The sequence below is a fragment of the Protomyctophum parallelum genome (assembly GCF_964188405.1).
Source record: "Protomyctophum parallelum genome assembly, chromosome: 5".
NCBI lineage: Eukaryota > Metazoa > Chordata > Actinopteri > Myctophiformes > Myctophidae > Protomyctophum > Protomyctophum parallelum.
The window spans coordinates 41399603-41420583 of record NC_139702.1 but is presented as its reverse complement, the minus strand read 5'-3'; the positions used below and the strand labels follow the sequence as shown (position 1 = coordinate 41420583).

The window sequence follows — 20981 nt, the reverse complement described above, 5'->3', positions numbered from 1 at the left end:
TGTCACCAGGCGGCGGTGTGAGACGGCTCCGTTCTCTCTGATGGTCCAGCCTGGGACATGCCCACAGCGTGGGAGCGTTTGTGGGAGCGTTTCGAACTCTCGACAGCTTGGAGTGTCCATAGGATGAGGCAGAAGGACTTGCGAGGTGTTGTACTGTCCCTGTTGTACTGTCTATGCCACCATATGAGACTAAGCCTAGTCCTGAGCACCGTCGTGTGAACGAATATGGCTATCAGAGACGCTGCTGAGTGACATTCTTGCATGCTGTATCATGATTCCAAACATGTGTCATAGGCTTGTGATTGTAACATAACTGCACCCATACTGTTTGTGTCCTTATGCATTTTCCTTTTAAAGTGTGGACCAAATAAAATAATTCAAATGTGTGTGTGTGTGTGTGTGTGTGTGTATGCAGAGTAGACAGCTTGATGTTGTTGTTGTTGTTTTATGGTGTGTGTGTGTGTGTGTGTGTGTGTGTGTGTGTGTGTGGGTGTGTGTGTGTGTGTGTGTGTGTGTGCAGAGTAGACAGCTTGATGATGTTGTTGTTTTATGGTGTGTGTGTGTGTGTGTGTCTAAATAGAGACACAGAGAGAGAGTGACACATGGCTGTGCGCCAGCAGATGACCTGCAGGTATAATTGCTTGTCATTACGACAGATTTAACCCCTGATCTCCCCTCTGCCTCTCAGCAGGCAGACTGAAGCCTCGTAGCCACTGACAGAGACACAGACAGGCCAGGGATGTTTGTGTGTGTGTGTGTGTGTGTGTGTCATATATACAGTACAGTAGTATAAGCATTAACACATTGGATCCTAAGGACAGGTACAGTCGTCATATAAATTAATTATGCGGTGCACGCATCAGGAGTAGACTCGTCTTGAGGCGTTTGATATCGTTGTAAGATTGCCTCGCTGTGTTTCATTTTTGGAACCGTTCCGGTTGATATATGCACGGTAAGGTTGCTAGGGCCCCGCCCACACTGTTTCTTTCACCTTTGCAACGCTCTTTTCTCTGAAAACTAATGTGCTGTCCGTGGTTTTGAACAGATCGCAGATGTTCGGAGGTCTTTTCTGATTGTCCGGTGATCGCGATTGGAACATTGGCGTTTCCTAGAGCAAGGATGGCCTTATTTTAGCTCGCTAGCATTAACACACTGTGTGTACACACTGTGTATACAGAATTCACTGCAGGATTGGTTATTGTCGTGGACAGAAGTGATTCTTTCCTTTGTTTTCTTGTTTTCGATGGAACCAGCACCCTGCAGGCATCAGAGTTCAGTCTCATTAATTAACAAGCTCTGTGCAGCTATGACTCTGCCTTTGATGTCTGGCAAGATCCCCCCCGTCCCCCCCTGTCCCAGTCAATTTGATGACGTCATCGAATGAGTATCGACTCAACTTCAACTTTTACTGCCAGCAAGTCGACTTGCAAAAATCACAAACACTGGTGCGTGTGTGCGTGCGTGCCTGCCTGCCTGCCTGCCTGCCTGCCTGCGTGCCGGTTCGTCTTTTTGTCGATGGGTCCATGTATCTGCCTTTTTCTCTCCGTCTGAACCATGTGCATCCATGTTTGTATCTTGGCTGTCTCTCATCATCATCATCATCATCATCAGATGGAGCCCTGCATGGCAGTAGCAGGCAGCCAGCCAGCATGCCCCATCCATCGATCCCCATGGAGGATCACACTGTGTCTGAGGCATGTGGTTCTCAAACCTTTTCATGTCAAGGACCCCCAAAATGATTCTCATTAGCCTGCAGACCCCCATTTGAAAAGATATGCCATGCAGGGACCCTCCATAAGAGAAGATGTTTTACGGCTTTTTACGGTGATTTTCAACCATTTTCATTTCAAGGACCTCCAGTTTGACATGCATTAGGGCTACGGACCCCCATTTAATGGCATTTCTATCTCTGGGACCCACCATTTATATTGTAAAATGAATGTTAATTTAACTCTGATAGTGTACAAATGTAACCAGTGTACAAATGGTTCCATTTGTACACTCTCAGAGTTACAGACCCATATGGGTCCATTTGGTTCCATACTATCATTTAGCTGGGGACCCCCTGGATCTCTCTGAAGGACCACTGTGTCTGAGGGACAACATCACCCAGCTGCCCCGCGGCTGCTCTGTGGCACACAGTGCCACACGCACACACACACACACACACACACACACACACACACACAGATCTAATGAACGTGCACGATCAGAGTATTACACCGTGGAATGGATCATGACGGATTACCGAGCACACTTCATGTGCACACAACAGCAGCATGCTCATAAATACAGTACACAACAACCTCTCTCTCTCTCTCTCTCTCGCTCTCTCTCTCTCATATTTCATTTGCAGTTTGACATCATATCTTTCAGTTTCATGGCCATAGATCAGAGTCGATGCCCTCTGTTATGTTTAATCCCCCCCCCCCCTGTTTTTGTTTCCAGTAGTTATCAGTAATCATCCTGACAGGTTGTGGTGGTGTGCGTGCGGGGGTGACTCTGAATGCGTTGCCTTGGTAACACTCAAAATTCCTCTCCTCGTCTGCCTTCGTATACGCGTACCACCTCACGTCACTTCATTATGGACGGACGTATTCCATCAGGAAGCAATTCCTTCATGATTACTCTACCGTTTTGGAGATCTCTGGCTGTGCTTGGCTTTTTTTAAGTTTTTAAAGCTGAAACCCTGCCTCACCATAGTTACTTGAGCAATAAATAAAAATCACACTAGTGTGAAGTGAGGGGCGCCCACTGTGGCTGCCACACGATTGCAGATTCCCTGCCACTATATATGTTAAGAGACATGAATGCAGTGTGTTATTATTGTATATAAAACGAAATCAGTGTATGTTGTATTGGCCGTCTGGGACCTACAGGCTGCTGAGCCAGCCTGACAGCATGCCGCGGGCTCTATCCTGATCCCGACGGCCTTTGCCGTGTGTCACTCCCCATCTCTCTCTCCATTTCCTGTCAGTCCACTGTGAATCTGTCAATAAAGGCATATAAATAGCTTTTTGTGTATGAGGTTTTCAGTTTTGTGTGTGCAATTTTGAGAATGCTGTTAGGTTGTGAAAAACGTGTGTTAACAATCGTGAAAAACTGTAAACAGATCAACTTTAGGCATGTATGCGGGTAGCAGAGCTCTCATTAATATGTGCTCTGACACAGCATTATGGGACCTGGAGCAGGACTATATTATACACTATAAAGAACAGCACTTTTTATCACTGCAAAAAAGCTCCGGGCCAGATGCCCTCCTTGAGCATTTTGTTAAAAGTGTTGTGAAACATATAGTAGCTGACAGACCACGTCGTTATCATCGTTGTTTCTCTGTTTGTTACCACCCCTAACCCACAGGGTGTGTGTGTGTGTGTGTGTGTGTGTGTGTGTGTGTGTGTGTGTGTGTGTGTGTGGTCTTTTTTTGAAAGCCTGAATTTGTGAAAGTGGCCAAGAGTTGAAGGATAATTGAGCAGGATTTGAGAGGCAAACAGGGAGGAAGACAAGCCAGCCAGGAATGATTCAAGAGAGATCAAGTTGTTGCAAATGACTAAATTTTATTGCATGAAAGATTAGGCGATTAGACTCCATTTGCATTTATTGCATAAGATTAGCTTTTAATATGGAGAACCCTAGTGGAGTCTAGACGCTGGTGGTGGCAGAGCAGATGCACCTCCTTCCTTCTCAACACAAGGTGGAGTTGGGGATGGAGGTGGGTTGCAAACTGAAAAGAGGCAGTGACAGAGGCAGTGACATTTAAAGACGGATTCCAGTCGCCTGATTGGCTGACTGCAGATTGGCTAGATGTGCCGGCCTCTCAAGCTGTATGACAACAGAGATCTTCCTTATTGAAACTTCGCTAAAAGCTACATTTAATAGAAAGGCGGAGGAGGGGGATTAGTAGTAGGGATGCAAGCAGTTCTATGAGAAATATAGTACCGGAGTCTGACGTCAAAACATTAGCGCTTCATAATAAGAAGGAAAAAAAAGAAAAGAAAACAAGTCCAGGCTCTGTTCTGGCTCTCTGTATTGTTTATGAAAACTCAATTTATTCTGCCGTGGTACCCGGAGGAAGCATAATAGTTATTACCCAACAGGAAGTCACGGTCTACTTGTGATGCACGTCACTCACCACTAACCACCTACCATTCATCTGCAGGGACGTGCACACATAGACATCAGAGGGGGCTTCAGCCCCTGCCCTTTTACCCGTCTGTAAAACAACCGCCCTTTCCAGACCACGAATATATAACATTTACTACATGGTGAAAGAAATGCAAATGCCACTCCTTTCCATGCCATACCGGAAGGCAGCATTCAGGAGAATTGCTTTTGAAATCCATGTCGTTACACCGCATCTACACTAGCTCTGCTAAAGAGTGCTGGGTTGCGCCCCGAAAATAGCTGATCTACAAGCGCTGTGACGCGTTGTGAGCTTGTAGATCTGCTATTTTCGCTATTTTTGTCCAAAAGTTAATCTCTGCATGTCCCTGCTCCACTGAGTCCACTCCCTCATCTAACTGTAGTTCTTTCTCTCCTCACCTCACCTCACCCCCCCTCCCTCTCTCCCTCTCTGTGGAGTCTGTTCCTCACTTGTCGTGTGGGAGACTGCTGGAAGGAAGGGACGGCGTTAATCCGCTTCCAACCCTAATGCGTTTTCCCTGAATATTTCAGCATTCCCGCGTCTTCTTATGTTCCACAAGGCTGAGTACTCGTATACTCTGCACTCACTCCTCAGCGGGAGCTCACAGTAGAGGCTCCATGCATGCTGGACGTAGCCTCCGTCACCGATAGTGTTTTGGAACGACTGCTGCTGGAGACTGAGAGTGAGCAGGAGGAAAGAAACGGTGGGGGAGAGGGGATTAAGAGGAAGAGAAGATAGCGGGGATGTTGTTGAGCATGGAAAAGATTTGAACATGATGGGTTTTTGTACACAATAACAGTGGTGGAGAGCAGTGGCGTGCACAGACATTTAGAGGGGCAGGTGTTCAAGTGAAAAAAAAGGGCACCTTGTGCAGCGCGTGGAACCGGCCGGTTGCCTTAACCCATTCCTGGCGGGAACCCCTTTTGGTGAAGAACCACTGACATAGAAACAGCTTTTTCAGAAAACTGTCAGGATGTAGAAGACATTTTTTTAATCTGATCTCAGGTCAAAATGGGTTAATAGTGTGAGATTTATAGATTTTGGGGCATAAATAATATATTAGAAGCTTTTTATCAATAATTGATCAATGTCACCATGGTCCACATACTGTACACTGTACACTGTACAAAAAATAATAATAATAAAAAAAAATCTAAAGGGCACATTGCTGTCCAGAGGGCAAAGGGCAGGTGCTCTAGCACCACCTAGTGTATATCTGTGCACGGCACTGGTGGAGAGTAACTATTTACATTTGCTTTACATTTAACTTTACTTTACATTTTACTTTTTACTGTACATTTACATGTACTGTACTTAAGTACAATTTTGAGGTATTTGCACTTTATTCCAATTTCCAATACTTACTTACAATACTTCTACTCCACTACATCTCAGACGCAAATATTGTACTTTTACTAATTTATTTGAAAACGTTTGCTACTAGTTTTTTGTAGATTTGGATTATTATTACAAAACATGCATCACCCATTTCAGCCCTATACACATTTCGGCCATTTGAAATGAACCGATCTAGGCTATTGTCTTGTCTTGACTCCGAGAACTCGAGAAGGTACAAATCGCACACCAAATGGACCCCTGGCAGTGACCGCTCGGGACTTGCCAGCGTGGACCTATCGTTTACGTCTGTCTGCACAGCGCGTGGTTGGCTGATGCAACATGGAGAAAAGCTTTGCAGTGCCGGTTCATCAGGGCGCTCTTCATTACTCTGCTGTGACAGGAGCTCCTCTGTAGAGATGATGATGACACTCAGCCTGTAGGCTACTCAACCCTTTTCATATCAAGGCCCATTATTTTTCAGCATTTGAGCCACTTGAACCATTTGATGACATTTAGCCTCTCAGACCCAGAACTTCGAATATTTTGTTGATGTTGTCCACAATTAAATGCTGTTGACAAACGTTGATCAAAATAACATTATTGCTACATTCTCACATTTTGTAGACTACTTGTAAATTAAGTAATGCAGATGTTTAACAATAATGTAACTCTTGAGAGCGTAAAATGAAACCAAATGGACCCTTCATTTTACGCTCTCAAGAGTTAGAGATCTATAAGGGTCCTTTGGTTACCGACTCTCCATGATTCAGCTGGGGACCACTGTTTGAAAACCCCTGTAGGCTACTCCATTCAGAGATGGTTCACTGGCGCACATGCTTTAAAAGGACTGCACTGCACTGTCAGTGCACGTCATTATCGTCATTATTCACAGCTTTGGATATTATATTGTACTACTTTAAACCATTTGCTAATGGCTTTATTATTTTGGACTTTGTGTTTGTTTGCATTTTGTCCGAAAACGAAAAATGGCATTGGCAGATTTCTGGCCGACAGTATAAAGTATGTGAGCCACACTGCCAGAATGCGACACTCTGCACGCCTCTCTTGCAAACCTCAGTCCACGTATGAAAATCTTCCTCTTCACAATATTCTGACAACATGGGGCATGCCAATATGATCTGTGCTATAGGATCTGTGCTCAGATCGCCTTTTGATGCCTTTTTGAGTGGTGCAACCACTCCCTTATGGAGCGTGTGTGTGTCTCTGGCTGGCTGGCTGGCTGGCTAGGTCCATCCCTGGCTGCCTGCCTGGGTCTGTCCGAGCACGAAAATAGCATGGTTGTTTTTCACCACCAAGTCTCACTGTTGTGCAACCTAACACACGCACACATATTAAGTGTATATATGATGATTTTGGGTGTGCCAATACAGTACAGTGACAGTACAGTAGAGGGACCCCCACACTCTGTCATTTCTCAACCGTTTCGGACGTGGGGCGGCTCGCCAGAACCGGCCGACACCCTGGCACACCCACCCGACGTTCCTGTGGGTCTGGAACTTCCGGGAACCCCTCGGGGACCCCCACATGGAGTTGCACCACTCACTTCACACAGGTGTGATTTTTTAATATAAACTGTGTTCTCTACGCGCTCATAACACTCCAAACAAAAAACGAGAAAAAAACAAAACAAACGGAAGTGAAAATTCCGCTGGCTTATGCTGTCTATGGGAACACACTTTTTAGAATCGTAATATCTCAGATTCTTCTTTTTGGATCAAAACAAGTACACAATTCAGACACCAGATGGGGGTGTTGGCGGTAAAAGATTTAAATTGTCTACCATGATGGACAGGGTTATGCCTTTACGATTTATAGAGTTATAAAGGATAGAGGGCGGATGAATAGTCCCCTGCTATTCATTTCGATGGAAGTTGCTCAGTGGCGTTTTGAAGCACCCGGAATAACGCTCTACTTCCGCATTTTTCCGATTTGGGCACCAAAATTTGGTTTCCAAAATGCAGAAGTGATCATTCTTTCACTTGGTTTCCCTATCTTAGGTGTTTATGAGGAGTACTTCATTAGACCCCTTGGTGTGGTTGTTATGTGCAATGATGTCTTCCCTTTGTATTTTGGGGTTTCTTCCTGGAGGGAGAAACCTTGACCCACATAAAAACAACATTTGGCTTTTTGCTTTTATTGATAGGGTACAGTAGACACTAGACAGGCTCGGCAGCCTAGGTGCCCAGACGGTTGAGCTAACCGTTCTGCCAATTCAGCACACTTTTTGTGTGGTGCAGCCACTCCAATGACCAGCAATGTCTGTCCCTACTCCCTATGTCTCTATGTCCCTATGTTTAGGGTACCAACAACAGGTGACAAAGTGGCGCTGATGAGCTTCACACTGTGCACAGGTGCATGATGCAAAGCTGAGTTTTAGTGTAACAGTACAGAACAGACTACCAGACGCAATAGCATTTGTTGTTTGAAATAAATCTTCCTCCTAATATAATAATAATACCTGATGATCATGTTTTAGGGTGGAAAGAAATCACACTACATCTTTAAAAGGCTTTTTGCTGCCATTTGTCTCCTACTTGGGCGTCCGGTCTTCAATAAAGCCTTACATTGTGGCCTGTTGCAGACATCCTAATACGTGCACTACATGTCCCCTAGTTGTCGGACCTTTAACCGGAAAAGCATCATCCTGACCAGCACATCCCCTACTCTGCACGCACGCGCCCACGCACGCGCCCACACACACACACACACACACACACACACACACACACACACACACACACACACACACACACACACACACAAACAATGGCCTGAGAGTAGTGTCTGCCAGATGTCTTCTCTTTGATATTGATGGAGCTTTAAAGGTAGACGGATAATGATGTTTTCTTTTCTTTTCTTTGTGTGTGTGTGTGTGTGTGTGTGTGTGTGTGTGCGCTAGTTGTCGGACCAGTAACCGGAAAAGCCTCATTCTGACCAGCACATCTCCTACTCTGCCACGACCACACTCCCCACTGCCGGGACACATAGGTACGTAAATATGCATTGTGTTAATATATGGTATGTTGCAATATATTGTATCATAGGTAACTACAAATGCATTGTGATATTATATTGTATCATCTAATCTAACTATACTGTAAATGCACCAAGTCTCTGTGTGTGTGTGTGTGTGTGTGTGTGTGTGTGTCTGTGTACATACGCCTGTACGTCTGTAATCCACGTAACTCGAGAACCGCTCGCCCCACCGACTTCAAATTTGACACACACGTTCCGGGTGCAGTGCCCGGTGTCAAGTCGGTCGGACCCACGGTTGTCCAGAACCGCCCCAAAAAGGCCTCTGTGCTGGCCTGTTCTTACGTCACAAACACTTAATATTTGGGCATGCCTGACACAGAACTCCATAAAGGGACACAGAGAGACAGATACATTCATCTCCATAAATTATGGTCATAAAAGGGACACAGCCAGATGGGTGGAGCGGGCACTCTGACACGGGTACAACGGGTATTACATTCTGTAGCCGGGTGGGGCATGGATCTCCAACTTCCATCGTTATCGACTCGGTGCTCTACGGCCGGACACTGGTCTAGTGGATAACTAAAGACACATTGTGATATTATATTGTATCATACAGTAGGTGAGTAAAGATACATTGTAACATTGTATTGTTTCATAGGAAAACTAACCGGTTTCGTCAGTAGTGAAGTATAGGTTACTGAGAAGAATGACTTGTCTTTTAGTTTTCCTGGATGATCTCTTCTGCACTCATCCCTCCCCAACATTTTGGGGTCGTTTTTATTTGTTGGCAAAATTATCAACATATTTAGTCTTAGTTTTAGTCATCATAGCTTAGTTTTTATTTATGTAGTTATCGTCAGTGAAAAAGGGTAGTCGACGAACATTTTTCATCGTAATTTTAGTCGACGAACTCAACACTACTACGCTGTGCCTTTGATGTATTTGTTTTATTGTGTCTCAATAGGAAGCAGTCCTTTGGATAGTCCACGCAACTTCTCACCCAGCGGACCAGCTCATTTTTCCTTCGCTTCCTCTAGAAGGTCATTGTTTTCTCTTTATTCACACCCACATGCACACACTGAGAAGCACGTATGTAACAATGCAAGTACAACATTAGGGACCTAACAATAAAGTCTGTTTTTTGACAGAACACAATGCACAGTCAAATGTATGTTCATCCGAAATATATACTTTCAATGTTGTTTGTGTCTTGTGTACATTCACACAGAATGCAAATATTACACACTAACACACCGATAAAGCAACTTTTTTTGTTGTTGTTCAGAACGTTGATTTTCCTAAGCTTCCACATCGCGAATGAAGGCATCAACCTGTATGAATGAGTCATCAGCTATATATATTTATAGTTTTTGGTATGAAATATTTATATGAATATTTATTTATAATTTATAATATTTATAATTTATAATATGTGACCATACCATTAACACCAATCAAATCAAGTAGCATGTAAGTAGCATCACATGTGGCTATGGCCATTTTTAGCCCAACTTTTTTGCAAAACTAATGCTTGGAATGGATTCAGCATCATGAAAACCCCCTAGTTTGACACGTCACATGCTACATAAAGCATGATGAATTTTCATTACATATGCAAGTTAGCATCCGGCAGTTTCTACATTTCTAAAATAAAACCTTGGTATACTCAACATGTCCGGATTCACAATGGGACTCTATGGGCCCGGAAAAGTAGACTATAAGTAAAACATCCTAGTACTTCTTCTGCCACAGACATAGATGTCTGGAGATGCCCCGAGGAAAGGCAGGAGACAAGAGGAGCCAAGGCATAATCGCCTTGATGGAAGTGAAGAAGTGGAATTGCTGCCCTGACTGCCGCCACTGTCTCTGTTACGCAGAGAGTCTGTAATAGAGACTTAAAATAGGAGTCATTCTCACCGCAGAAAGTGATAGAGAGGAATAACCTTCAGGTCAACGTAATAAAACTTCCACCGTTATTTTTCATTTCTTTCCTTTTACAGGGCCGATGGTCGGAGGTGGTCCTTGGCCTCTCTGCCTTCTTCTGGATATGGCACCAACACACCTAGTTCAACGGTAGGTGTGTGTGTGTGTATACTCTAGAACAGGGGGTATTCAACTAGATTAGGCAGAGGGCCACAATTGTAGAATGATTGTGTGTGTGTGTGTGTGTGTGTGTGTTTGTGGGGGGGGGGGGAGGGGGGGCTCTTAGCTCTCCAAAAAATTAAAAAGATGTTAATTGTTTCAGGGACCACAAAGGGGTAGCCCCGCGGGCCACCAGTTGAATACCCCTACACTAGATGGTTGCACTCACGTATAACGCCACAAGGTTGTGTTTTTGTTTTGTTTGTGAATAGTCAGAGTGTGACACACACACACACACACACAAAGCGTACATTCTGAACGAAGGCAGACAGCGACGTTTCTTTCATGGCCACTGGCCGTGTTTTTTCTGTGCGTTCATTACGGTCCAGCGCATCAACGGGAACTCAAAAAGCTGAGTTGAAAACGCAGAGGCAAAACTATTTTTTGTGGCTTTCGCCTTTATTTTATATATTTTTTATAGAGGGATAGATAGTAGGCTGACAGGAAATGGGAAGAGAGATGGAGGGGTGACATGGAGTAAAGGCCGTCGGGATCGGGAGTCGAACCTGCGGCACACTGCCAGACTGGAGCACCAGCCAGGGTGCCTGGACCGCTGAGCCACGGCCCAGGCAGAAGTAAAGTCTGTGACGTATCACGGCACAGGTGTAAACGACACTTCCGCATACCTCACGGGCCACGGTCTATGACTTGGCTAACTGAAACCTGCACAAAGCTGTGCGCACACAAAGTGTGCTCTTCTTCTCAATTGTATATATAGATGACATGTGCAGTGTGCATTCGTTATTATTGGTTATTGTATGAACACAATACTTTAAAAAGGCAGTTGACTTAGTTGATCCTAGTCTCAATAAACATGCTGTAATGGACCAATTCTTGCTGTGCTGACAATTCTGACCAAATTCACAGACTAAAAGATGTTTTTTTTGTATATTTTTGTTATCTGTCTATAAATGCAGTCTCTGTACATGTGTGTGTACGTCTGTAATCCACGTAACTGGAGAACCGTTCGCCCCGCCGACTTCAAATTCGACAGTTCACGCCTTCACCATTAATTTCCCAGCATGTGACAAGTGAAAACGCATTAGTGTATGTTGAAAGCATCTGTTAATTAATGAATTATTCTTATGGGAAGGGAGATAAGTAATCTGGAATAGGCTTTTATCCTCCCTCGTGAATCTACTTAATAAATCTGCAGTCGCTGCATTAGTCATGAGAATGAAACACCAAATTTAATTTGAGATATTTGTGATTTGTCATTCATTTCTTCATACTATCCTGCACATGAATATGCATTTCGTTTTATGGATATATGTGCATATATTACCGTGTGTAGAATTAGTACGCATTGTGATATTAGGGAATTTGTTCTCCTCTTGTTTCATTCTGCTTTAAAATGATTAAATGGCACACTAGCAGCAAAATGTGATGCACATTGTACAGTTCACACATTAATTGTTTGTACATACACATACACATACACACACACACACACGTGCACTCACACTCTTCTGTTCTTTGTTCTTTATACTTTGCGCTATACTCAGTCTCAGTGGAATAGTTAAAGCACCCCAGTGCTTCTTAATCTATCCCATGGAAAGCAGACCTAAAAATAACCAGTTGGTTGCTAAGATATTCTCTTATCTGCGGCTGATGACTTGGCCTTTCTGAAGCAGAGAACGCAGTGAGAGAGTGGGTAATAGAGAATCTGCGTAACCAATTTGCAACGCTGCCCTGCAGTCACAATCTCTTATCTATTCCTCCAGACAGAGATGGATGATAGAAGCAAGGGATTAGAGCGTAGAAGACAGACAAACACATAGACGAGCGGAGGAGGACTAAACCACAGTGTGTTCTGTAGGTGCTCGGCTCCAAACTATCTCCCTCTCTCTTCTTCTTCCAGTGATGGAAAGTATTTACTAAGTATTGCACTTAAGTCCAGTTTAGAGGTACATAATACTTTATTTGAGTATTTAAAGAGGCACATTTTTTACTTTTGACTCCACTACAATTATATATCAGCACTAGTTTATTTGTTTCTTTATTAATACGGAACATGTATCAACCACTTAAGCCCTGTTTTTATACTTTGGCTATTTGAAAATAGCTGATCTACAAGCTAGCTCACAACACAGCACGATGCGTTTTGAACTTGAAGATCAGCTATTTGTGACAAAGTATTTAACGACAAGACTTCTTCCCCCTTTTCCTCCTGCGCTTTCCCCTCGTTGTCCGTGCTCTCTCTCTCTCTCTCTCAGCTCTAGCAACGGGCCATTACTCGCATGATTAGTTACGGCAGGACTGTCGCATGTGAGGCAGAACAGATGAAACGAGGAGCGGGGTGGAGGAAGTCGAGAGGGGGTTGGACATAATTTATGCACACAAAAAAAATAAGTTGCATAAAGGTTGTGAGGCAGGGCGCCGGTGCTGTGAAAATGGACAGACACAAAGTTAGGCAAAAGGTGCACTGCACACCGGTCCTTGTGAGGTGTCAGCCAACGGGAAAGATACTGAATGAAAAAAGAAAGTATCGCCACACGCTCGTAGCTTATTGAGGACTTTACAAGAACAGACATTTGCAGGCAGTGATTGCACTGTAAGTGACAATCCAGTGAAATATTTTGGCGATGAAGGCACATTCCTCCTCAGTAAACAGTGCACACGTTAAGAGAACCTCTCCCTGCTTTCTTTCTCTCTGTCTCTCTCTCTTCCCTCTTTTCTTGAAGTGTTTAATTGATGCCGTGGACTGGAATCAATGCTTTCGCAACAGTCAGTTCAGTGCATTTGTGGTGACTGTGACCTCCATTGGAAATATGGTGCGGCGTACTGTAGGCCAGCCCCAGTGCCTCCCCTTGAGATGACATTTTCATTGATCTGGGCTGGTTTCTTTCTTGTCCTGCTGTGATGAAGAAAAGGCTTGTTTAAAAGCACAGCCATAAACCTGCCCAAGGCGACACACGCACGCATGCACACGCGCACGCGCACACACACACACACACACACACACACACACACACACACACACACACACACACACACCCTCACACACACACACACACACACACACACACACACACACACACACACACACACACACACACACACACACACACACAAAAACATTTGTTGTAGTCTGGCAGCCGATAGGCTTCTTTTGTTTAAAGTGCTAAATTTGTTATGTAGTCTTTTTTATTGGCCTAAAATATTGTCTATATACATACATTCTAACCGGCTGTCGGCATTAGTTTTATAGGGGTTTATATGTGACTTACCATTCACATCCTATATAAGGCACAAATGTCAAACGTTCTGAATCCATTGCAAGCATTAGTTAGTTTTGCACAAAAAACACTCCTTGGGCTAAAAACGGCCATACACAACGACATACCAACGTCATCACAAATGTGATGAGGTCAGCACATTTTGGGCACATTTGGGCAAGTGGATATGGTCGTTTTTAGCCCAAGGAGTGTTTTTAGTGCAAAAATAATGCTTGGAATGGATTCAGAATCATGAAAACCCCCTAGTTTGCAGCAAGGGTGAAATCCAAAAGACCCCATCCTCTCACTTATTTATTCTTGTTCTTTCTCACACACACTTTCCTCCTTTCTCCTTCCTCCCCTTCCGTCTCTCTCTCTCTCGCCTGCTTCCCTGTCCTTTCCTCCTATCACCCCTTCACCCCCTTCACCCCGATTCGGCACAAACAAGGGACTAAATTAATTTCGCTCCTATGCCACCAAAATGTGGAACGCCCTACAGTACCAACAGTCATTAAGACATGGGAATCCCTTGACTCCTTCAAAACTGCTCTCAAAGGGCACGACGGCTGCAATTTGAAACTGCCCCCCGTAAAATCTGAATCCCCCCCCCACCCCTTTTTCCCCTCACTGTTTAGGCTCCATCTCGCGCCAGGAGCCCTATCTCCTTCATTTAATTTAATTAATTAATTAAATAGACTTGCACTGAACTATGGCGAAATCACATTGGAAATGACACCCATCTAGCATTTAATTGCTTTTCATTTGGTATCAGCACGTGTTACTGATTATGGGGAATTTTACATTATTTTAAATCCATTACATATTAGCTGCGTAATGGGGTGATGAGGTGATGAAACTGAACGAGGGAATGGCGCACAGTGCGCCTTGGTGCAAATCTAATAACTTATTTGACTAGACAATTAAACACGTGCACAAGGAATTGACACTCTGCTGATTAGAGGGAAATTACAATCACAGATTTGTGAAGAGACAGAACGAGACCTCTGAGCTGTGAATGTTTTGCAAAATGCATACATCAAGCCGAGGCAGCTCCAACTCAGGTCGCACCATCTGAGGAGCGCATTCCTTTATCAAAGGGATTGGCATTACGGGTGGTTTGAATAGGCACTTTCCGTTGTCCTAAACCTGTGTGCATATTGCATAAGATAGCAAATAATAGGGAAAGCACATCGACACGCCTGCAGACACACCTCCACCCGCAAATACAGGTGTCAGCAAAATGAATAGTGGGTTGTGTGGCCGCAAGATACTGTTTACGCACAGTGGAAGCTCCTAAATGCATAATTCACGGAAAATGTTTATTACTTGCGGATAAAGAATGGTGTACGATGGAGCCCTGTTTATGTTTTCTCCCTTTTTACCGCCTTTTATGATGATTTCCTGTTTTTGGCTATATAGAAGTGTCTCTAAATGTTCTGATGAATTGAAAATTGTGGACCCTGTTGTAAACAAGTGTACTGCTTTATGGTGTCGTCCAACAGTTTTTGTATTGAGTTGTGCTTGAAATGTACTGTAATTCTGCAAACTGTTAATCAATCAATCAATCAATCAATCAATCAATCAATCAATCCTTCTATCTCTCTCTGTCTCTCCTCAGTCGTCCAGCTCCTCACAGGAGCGGCTGCACCAGCTGCCCTTCCAGCCCACCATGGACGAACTCCACTTCCTGTCCAAGCACTTCGGCAGCACCGAGAGCATCACGGACGACGACGGGGGCCGCCGCTCGCCCCACGTCCGCCCTCGCTCTCGGAGTCTCAGGTCAGAGGGCGCGGTGTCAGGAGAGGAAAAACAATGGTGTATAAAGTAACTTTACTTAACACGTTTTTTGCCGCGGAATTCTTCAAAATAAAGGCGCTAGAGTGCCAGCAGATATGGTAGATTTTACTCTGAAGAGATTTTACTCTAGAGAGACGGAGTGTTCCAGCAGAGGTGCTAGATAGAAAGCTCAAACCTTGTAATGTAAATAATGAGATCCAGAACAGTTGAGAATTAAACAGCAACCCTTTTCCTTCCCTTTTCAAATGTTTTATATCATCCACAGCATTTGAATGAACAGTATCCATGTTCCTTTGTCATTTCGCAAGAATAAAAGTTTAACACATGTACAATCAAAGCGAGCATCAAAAGAAAAATATACAAAAACATTAACATTTAGTAAATGTACTTACTCTTTCAGTCTTATACACAAAAACAAATCCCACACAGTTATGAAATTGATATACTTTTAAAAATAAAAACAAAATCAACATTGTACTATTCTCTTTTTTTATATCCTTTTTATTATTTCAGTTCAGGGTCAGCAACTCTCATGCACCTCTAGCACCTCTGCTGGAACACTCAATCATCGCAGTTCCTGTTTACACTGAGCATGTGCAAACCTCCCGCAGGAGACTGGACTACACCTCTGTGCTTCCTCTTTATTTTTCCTAGCCGTAAACAAGGAAGTGAACGGCTGCGTGCATGTGCGAAACACAATGAGTACGGTGCAGAAGGAGAGGCCAACCAAAAAATAAAAATATCGAATTTATTTTGTATTTTTTGTATCAATAAAAAAGCTCTAAAGACACGTCCAACGTACTTTTACTCCACTGCATTTATTTGAAAACTTTAGTTACTATTTTGATTATTATTACAAAACATATAACCACTTCAGTCCTATATTCATTTTGGCCATTTGAGTTCACAATGCGCCGTGATGCTACACATTGTGAACTTGTAGATCTGCTATTTTTACTGTCCTTCCTGAGGGGAGGACAGTGCCTGGATGCCCTCTCAGCTCTTCTACTGTACCTCACTAGGTTTCAAAGTGGGGTCCCGGGACCCCCAGGGATCCTTGAGGGGATTCCAGCGACTATTCGAAAATCAGTTTTGTGAGGCATTGTTGTGAGCTTCTAGATCTGCTATTTAATTTTTTAATGTTGGCAAATCTTGGCAAAAACATTGCTCTACCTTTAGTTAGGGAATTTTAGCAATATAGTTGACCATCTGTGAAAAAAATTACCGCCAATAGCTTTCTTCACCAATGTGTTCTTATAGGTGTCTAGAATCACCTCTCAATTTTTTCAAACCCAATTCCTCGTGGAAAATTCTGGGGAGCCAATCAAAGTTGAGGAGTTAAGGAGGCTTGGGTGAAAAATATGAAAGTCTAAAATTAACTTGTGAGGTGTCTAACTAGGGGTTTTCAGGGGTGCTGAATCCATTCCAACCATTCTTTATTTTTTAGTAAAAATGTCTCCCTGGCCATATAATATTGGTATATTGGTTATTAAGCTGTAATGTACAGCACACAGTGTATAATCAATGGTAGGGGATTGGGGTGTTGTTGAATTGATTCTATTCTGAAAATAAAAGAAGAAAATATTGCTAAACACTTGATTAGAGTGTACACCTACTGTGCACATGCTCAGTGGATACACTGTCTGCTTAAGGAGCCCCGAGGGCTTGTTAAAACTCATTCCCTGCCAATTATGTCTTTTGACGACTGTTTTTAGTAAGCCCACAGCGCCAATGACGTCTTTTGACGTCTCTTTAAACAAATAAAATAAAAAAGATAAATACATATATAAATAATATATGATAATATATAAATAATAATATATAGATAATAATATAGATAATATATAAATTCGAATTCACAAAAAAACAGGAGATAATGCGATCCAAAGATTTACTGCTCCAGTCACTTCAATGTTAAATAATAAACGGAGAAAATAATCCCTGTTTTCCTCTGTTTTACCAAGTGTTTTTGAGTGAAACATGCTATTTTCAAACATCAAACAACAAATGTCAACGAGGTCGTGATGACCTCGTTGACATTTGTGAAACCACATCTGAAAAACCTCAGTGATTAGCGAAATGTACACCTACTGTGCACATGCTCAGTGGGATACACTGTCTGCATGTGGGGAAGGAGCAGGAGTGTTGCATCCTGGAAAACAACATGGAACAGGATTCTGTAGCTTGTGGCTTAAGGTGCTTCATCTGTGGTGGTCCTGATATTCAAAAGCTCTTAAAAGTCACCCATAAAGGCTATGCACATATTGCGTCTCTTTCTGAGAGTCTGGATGATGCAGCATTAATCAAAAGACTACATGAGGACTGGAACAACGGAGATGACCCCAAATTAAGATACCATTTGGAATGCAGAACCAAGCTATCCAATCCTGTAAGAAGCATATCTATATATAACTCTGCAAGACGGACCAAGCCGAGACAGCCATAGACGTTTTTCTTGACATCCAAGCCCAGAAAGATGCCATCATCACAGCCGGCTGTGAAATCTTCAAAATCATGTACCACGGGAAACCACCAAAGGACTTGGGGGACTTGAGATTTGAGACCTTCAGCAAGCATGCTGCTGCTGGGAAGATCATACCAGAGAAACTGCAGCTGCAGCACAACATTCTCTCCGGGCATATCTCCAAACCAGAGACTGGCTACTGCTACATAGTCCATCACTGGATGTCCTTGACTACGGGTGGAAACTGGGAGGAGAAGGCTATGCACCAGTCCTTACCACAGACCCCATTGCCCCAGACTATATACTGAAATTCATCAGCTGCAACTGTGAGGGAGACTGTAGTACACGCAGGTGCTGCTGTAAAAACCAGGGGGTCAAGTGTATATCTGCTTGTGGCAAGTGTAATGGAGGATGCAAGAACATCAACCAGGAAGACGAGATAAGGAGTGAGGAAGATGAGGAGTTGGCTGAGTAACACCCGGTTGACACCAGGTTTCATCAATACTGCACATTTCTGATTTACATTTTTCTTGCAGTATGTAATAAAATATGTTCTTATGGAAAATGAGTTGTTTTTTTTACTCAAAAATAATGGTTGCAATAGATTCAGCACCCCTGAAACCCCCTAGTTAGTCACAAGTAATCTTTAGACCCAAGCCGGGCTCCTTAAGTCCCCACATGCAGACAGTGTATCCACTGAGCATGTGCACAGTAGGTGTACACTCTTATCAAGTGTTTAGCAATATTTTCTTCTTTTATTTTCAGAATAGAATCAATTCAACAACACCCCAATCCCCTACCATTGATTATACACTGTGTGCTGTACATTACAGCTTAATAACCAATATACCAATATTATATGGCCAGGGAGAAATTTTTACTAAAAAATAATGGTTGGAATGGATTCAGCACCCCTGAAAACCCCTAGTTAGACACCTCACAAGTTAATTTTATACTTTCATATTTTTCACCCAAGCCTCCTTAACTCCTCAACTTTGATTGGCTCCCCAGAATTTTCCACGAGGAATTGGGTTTGAAAAAATTGAGAGGTGATTCTAGACACCTATAAGAACACATTGGTGAAGAAAGCTATTGGCGGTAAAATTTTTCACAGATGGTCCAACTATATTGCTAAAATTCCCTATGTACTTACAGGCATTTAGCAGACGCTCTTAATGCAGAATGCCTTAGTAAGCAAGAACAACACATGGTGTGTGCGTGCATGTGCGTGCGTGTGCGTGCGTGTGTGTGTTTGTGTGTGTTCCTCTCCCAGGCCCCTGACACACATTCAGTATCATACTCAGTACCCTCTTATACCTTCAGTGCTCGAGGTGTCTCCAGAGTGCAACTGTTTCTCCATTAGCAAACATCTCTGGGGCACTCTGCTCTCCACAAAGTTCCTCCTGCACTGCTTATTACAGCCACCCTGCTATCATAGGCACCCCCTCTGGATGCAGCACGCCCTGCCTTACAGGCTGCTATACCCACTGCACACTCTGTGCTCGTTAATATTCACTTCTCACATTGAGTGCATAAGAATGAGCTGGCCTACATATAGTACTCTCGCCTGTTACAGCGAGCTACTGAGTACTATAATCAACTCACTTCAGCAGCACTATATTCAACATGTCCTATTGTACCAGAGACGGCTCCATGTACAGTATGGAGGCGACACTGCAATCTATATGCGGTTCAAGGTTCTTGTATTTGTCTTCCGTAGGAAGCTGAAAGCTGCAGTACAATCACACAACGCAGTTCAAATACAATAAACTGTGGCAATAGATACATATACAATAGAATAGAATAGGAAAACCTTAATGCTAAAGACATTCGAATCTCACCAATTCAAGACGCAGTCCACCAGTGACATCACCGATGGGGAATCAAAGCTAATAGAAACTGCAGGCTTTCTATTCCTGTAAAGTTGCTGAAAATGGAAGCCAATGATGGCTTCCATTTTTCTCACGATAATTCAAATCTAAATATATTAAAAATAAATCTGCCTAGCGACGAAGTCACTGGTGGATGGGTTTCTGAACTGCCCACAGCCCTCCTATGAGACACAGACAGAGTAGAAACAAATTGTGGTATTTTATCATGAACATTAGAGAGGACCAATTATATGAAAATAGGTTGAAACGTGGCCTCTTAAACCCTCTATTCTTCATTGATGGGGTCCCCTCTATTTTCCCCTAGGAACGGTACAGTTCATGCTGTTAAGGATCATTTAGTTCTACAACTGTAGGCAAAAGAATTGCTGGCCCAGAAAGTATCCCCTAATAGCAGTGATTCCCAAAGTTTTATGACTTTTAGACCCTAAAGAGAATTCTGTCTCCCTGGACCCAAACGTACAAAAATACATTATGAATTAATAACTCATAACCTATTTGTTTATTTTATTGTGAAAATATCCAATCTACAAGCCCACAACACGTTGCACATTATTCTGTTCTTTGATGGAATCAAAACAAGGCAGCTTAGCTAGGGGTTGTATTCGCTCTGTTATGTAAAATATCTGTATTTAAATGTAATGTTTTTCTGCTCAGAATGTTTTTCTTTATGTTTTTCACTTTTTCTTCTTTACATCCTGACGTCTAGGTTTGTGGAATGATTGATCAAAGTCTGTGTATGGGAATCGTGGGTGCGTGCGTGCGTGCGTGCGTGCATGCATGCCTGCGTGCGTGCGTGCATACAGGTGTGCACAGCTTTACTGCTAGTGTCTGATGTCTCCATACCGACTCTTGTGACAAATGTGGTGCACTGAAACGCCAGCGGATCCATTAGGGATCGACGCAGGGCGCTGAATTTCTGATTGGTGAATCAGCATTTTTAAAGATAGTACAGCGGGGCTGCTGCGGGGCTGATGCCCTGCATGCAT

General features: G+C 43.2%; 1 protein-coding gene across 1 annotated transcript in view; it reads left to right on the top strand.

Moving 5' to 3' along the window:
- Window positions 1-602: 602 nt before the first annotated feature.
- Window positions 603-20981, top strand: part of mast1a (microtubule associated serine/threonine kinase 1a) — a gene marked incomplete at its 5' end in the record, with an annotated part of 61437 nt that continues 41058 nt past the window's right edge. The window contains 5 exons of the mRNA XM_083764485.1: window positions 603-631; window positions 8403-8491; window positions 9447-9522; window positions 10483-10555; window positions 15461-15621. Of these exons, the coding sequence (XP_083620611.1) occupies window positions 603-631; window positions 8403-8491; window positions 9447-9522; window positions 10483-10555; window positions 15461-15621 (428 nt within the window). The remainder of the gene's footprint in view (window positions 632-8402; window positions 8492-9446; window positions 9523-10482; window positions 10556-15460; window positions 15622-20981) is intronic.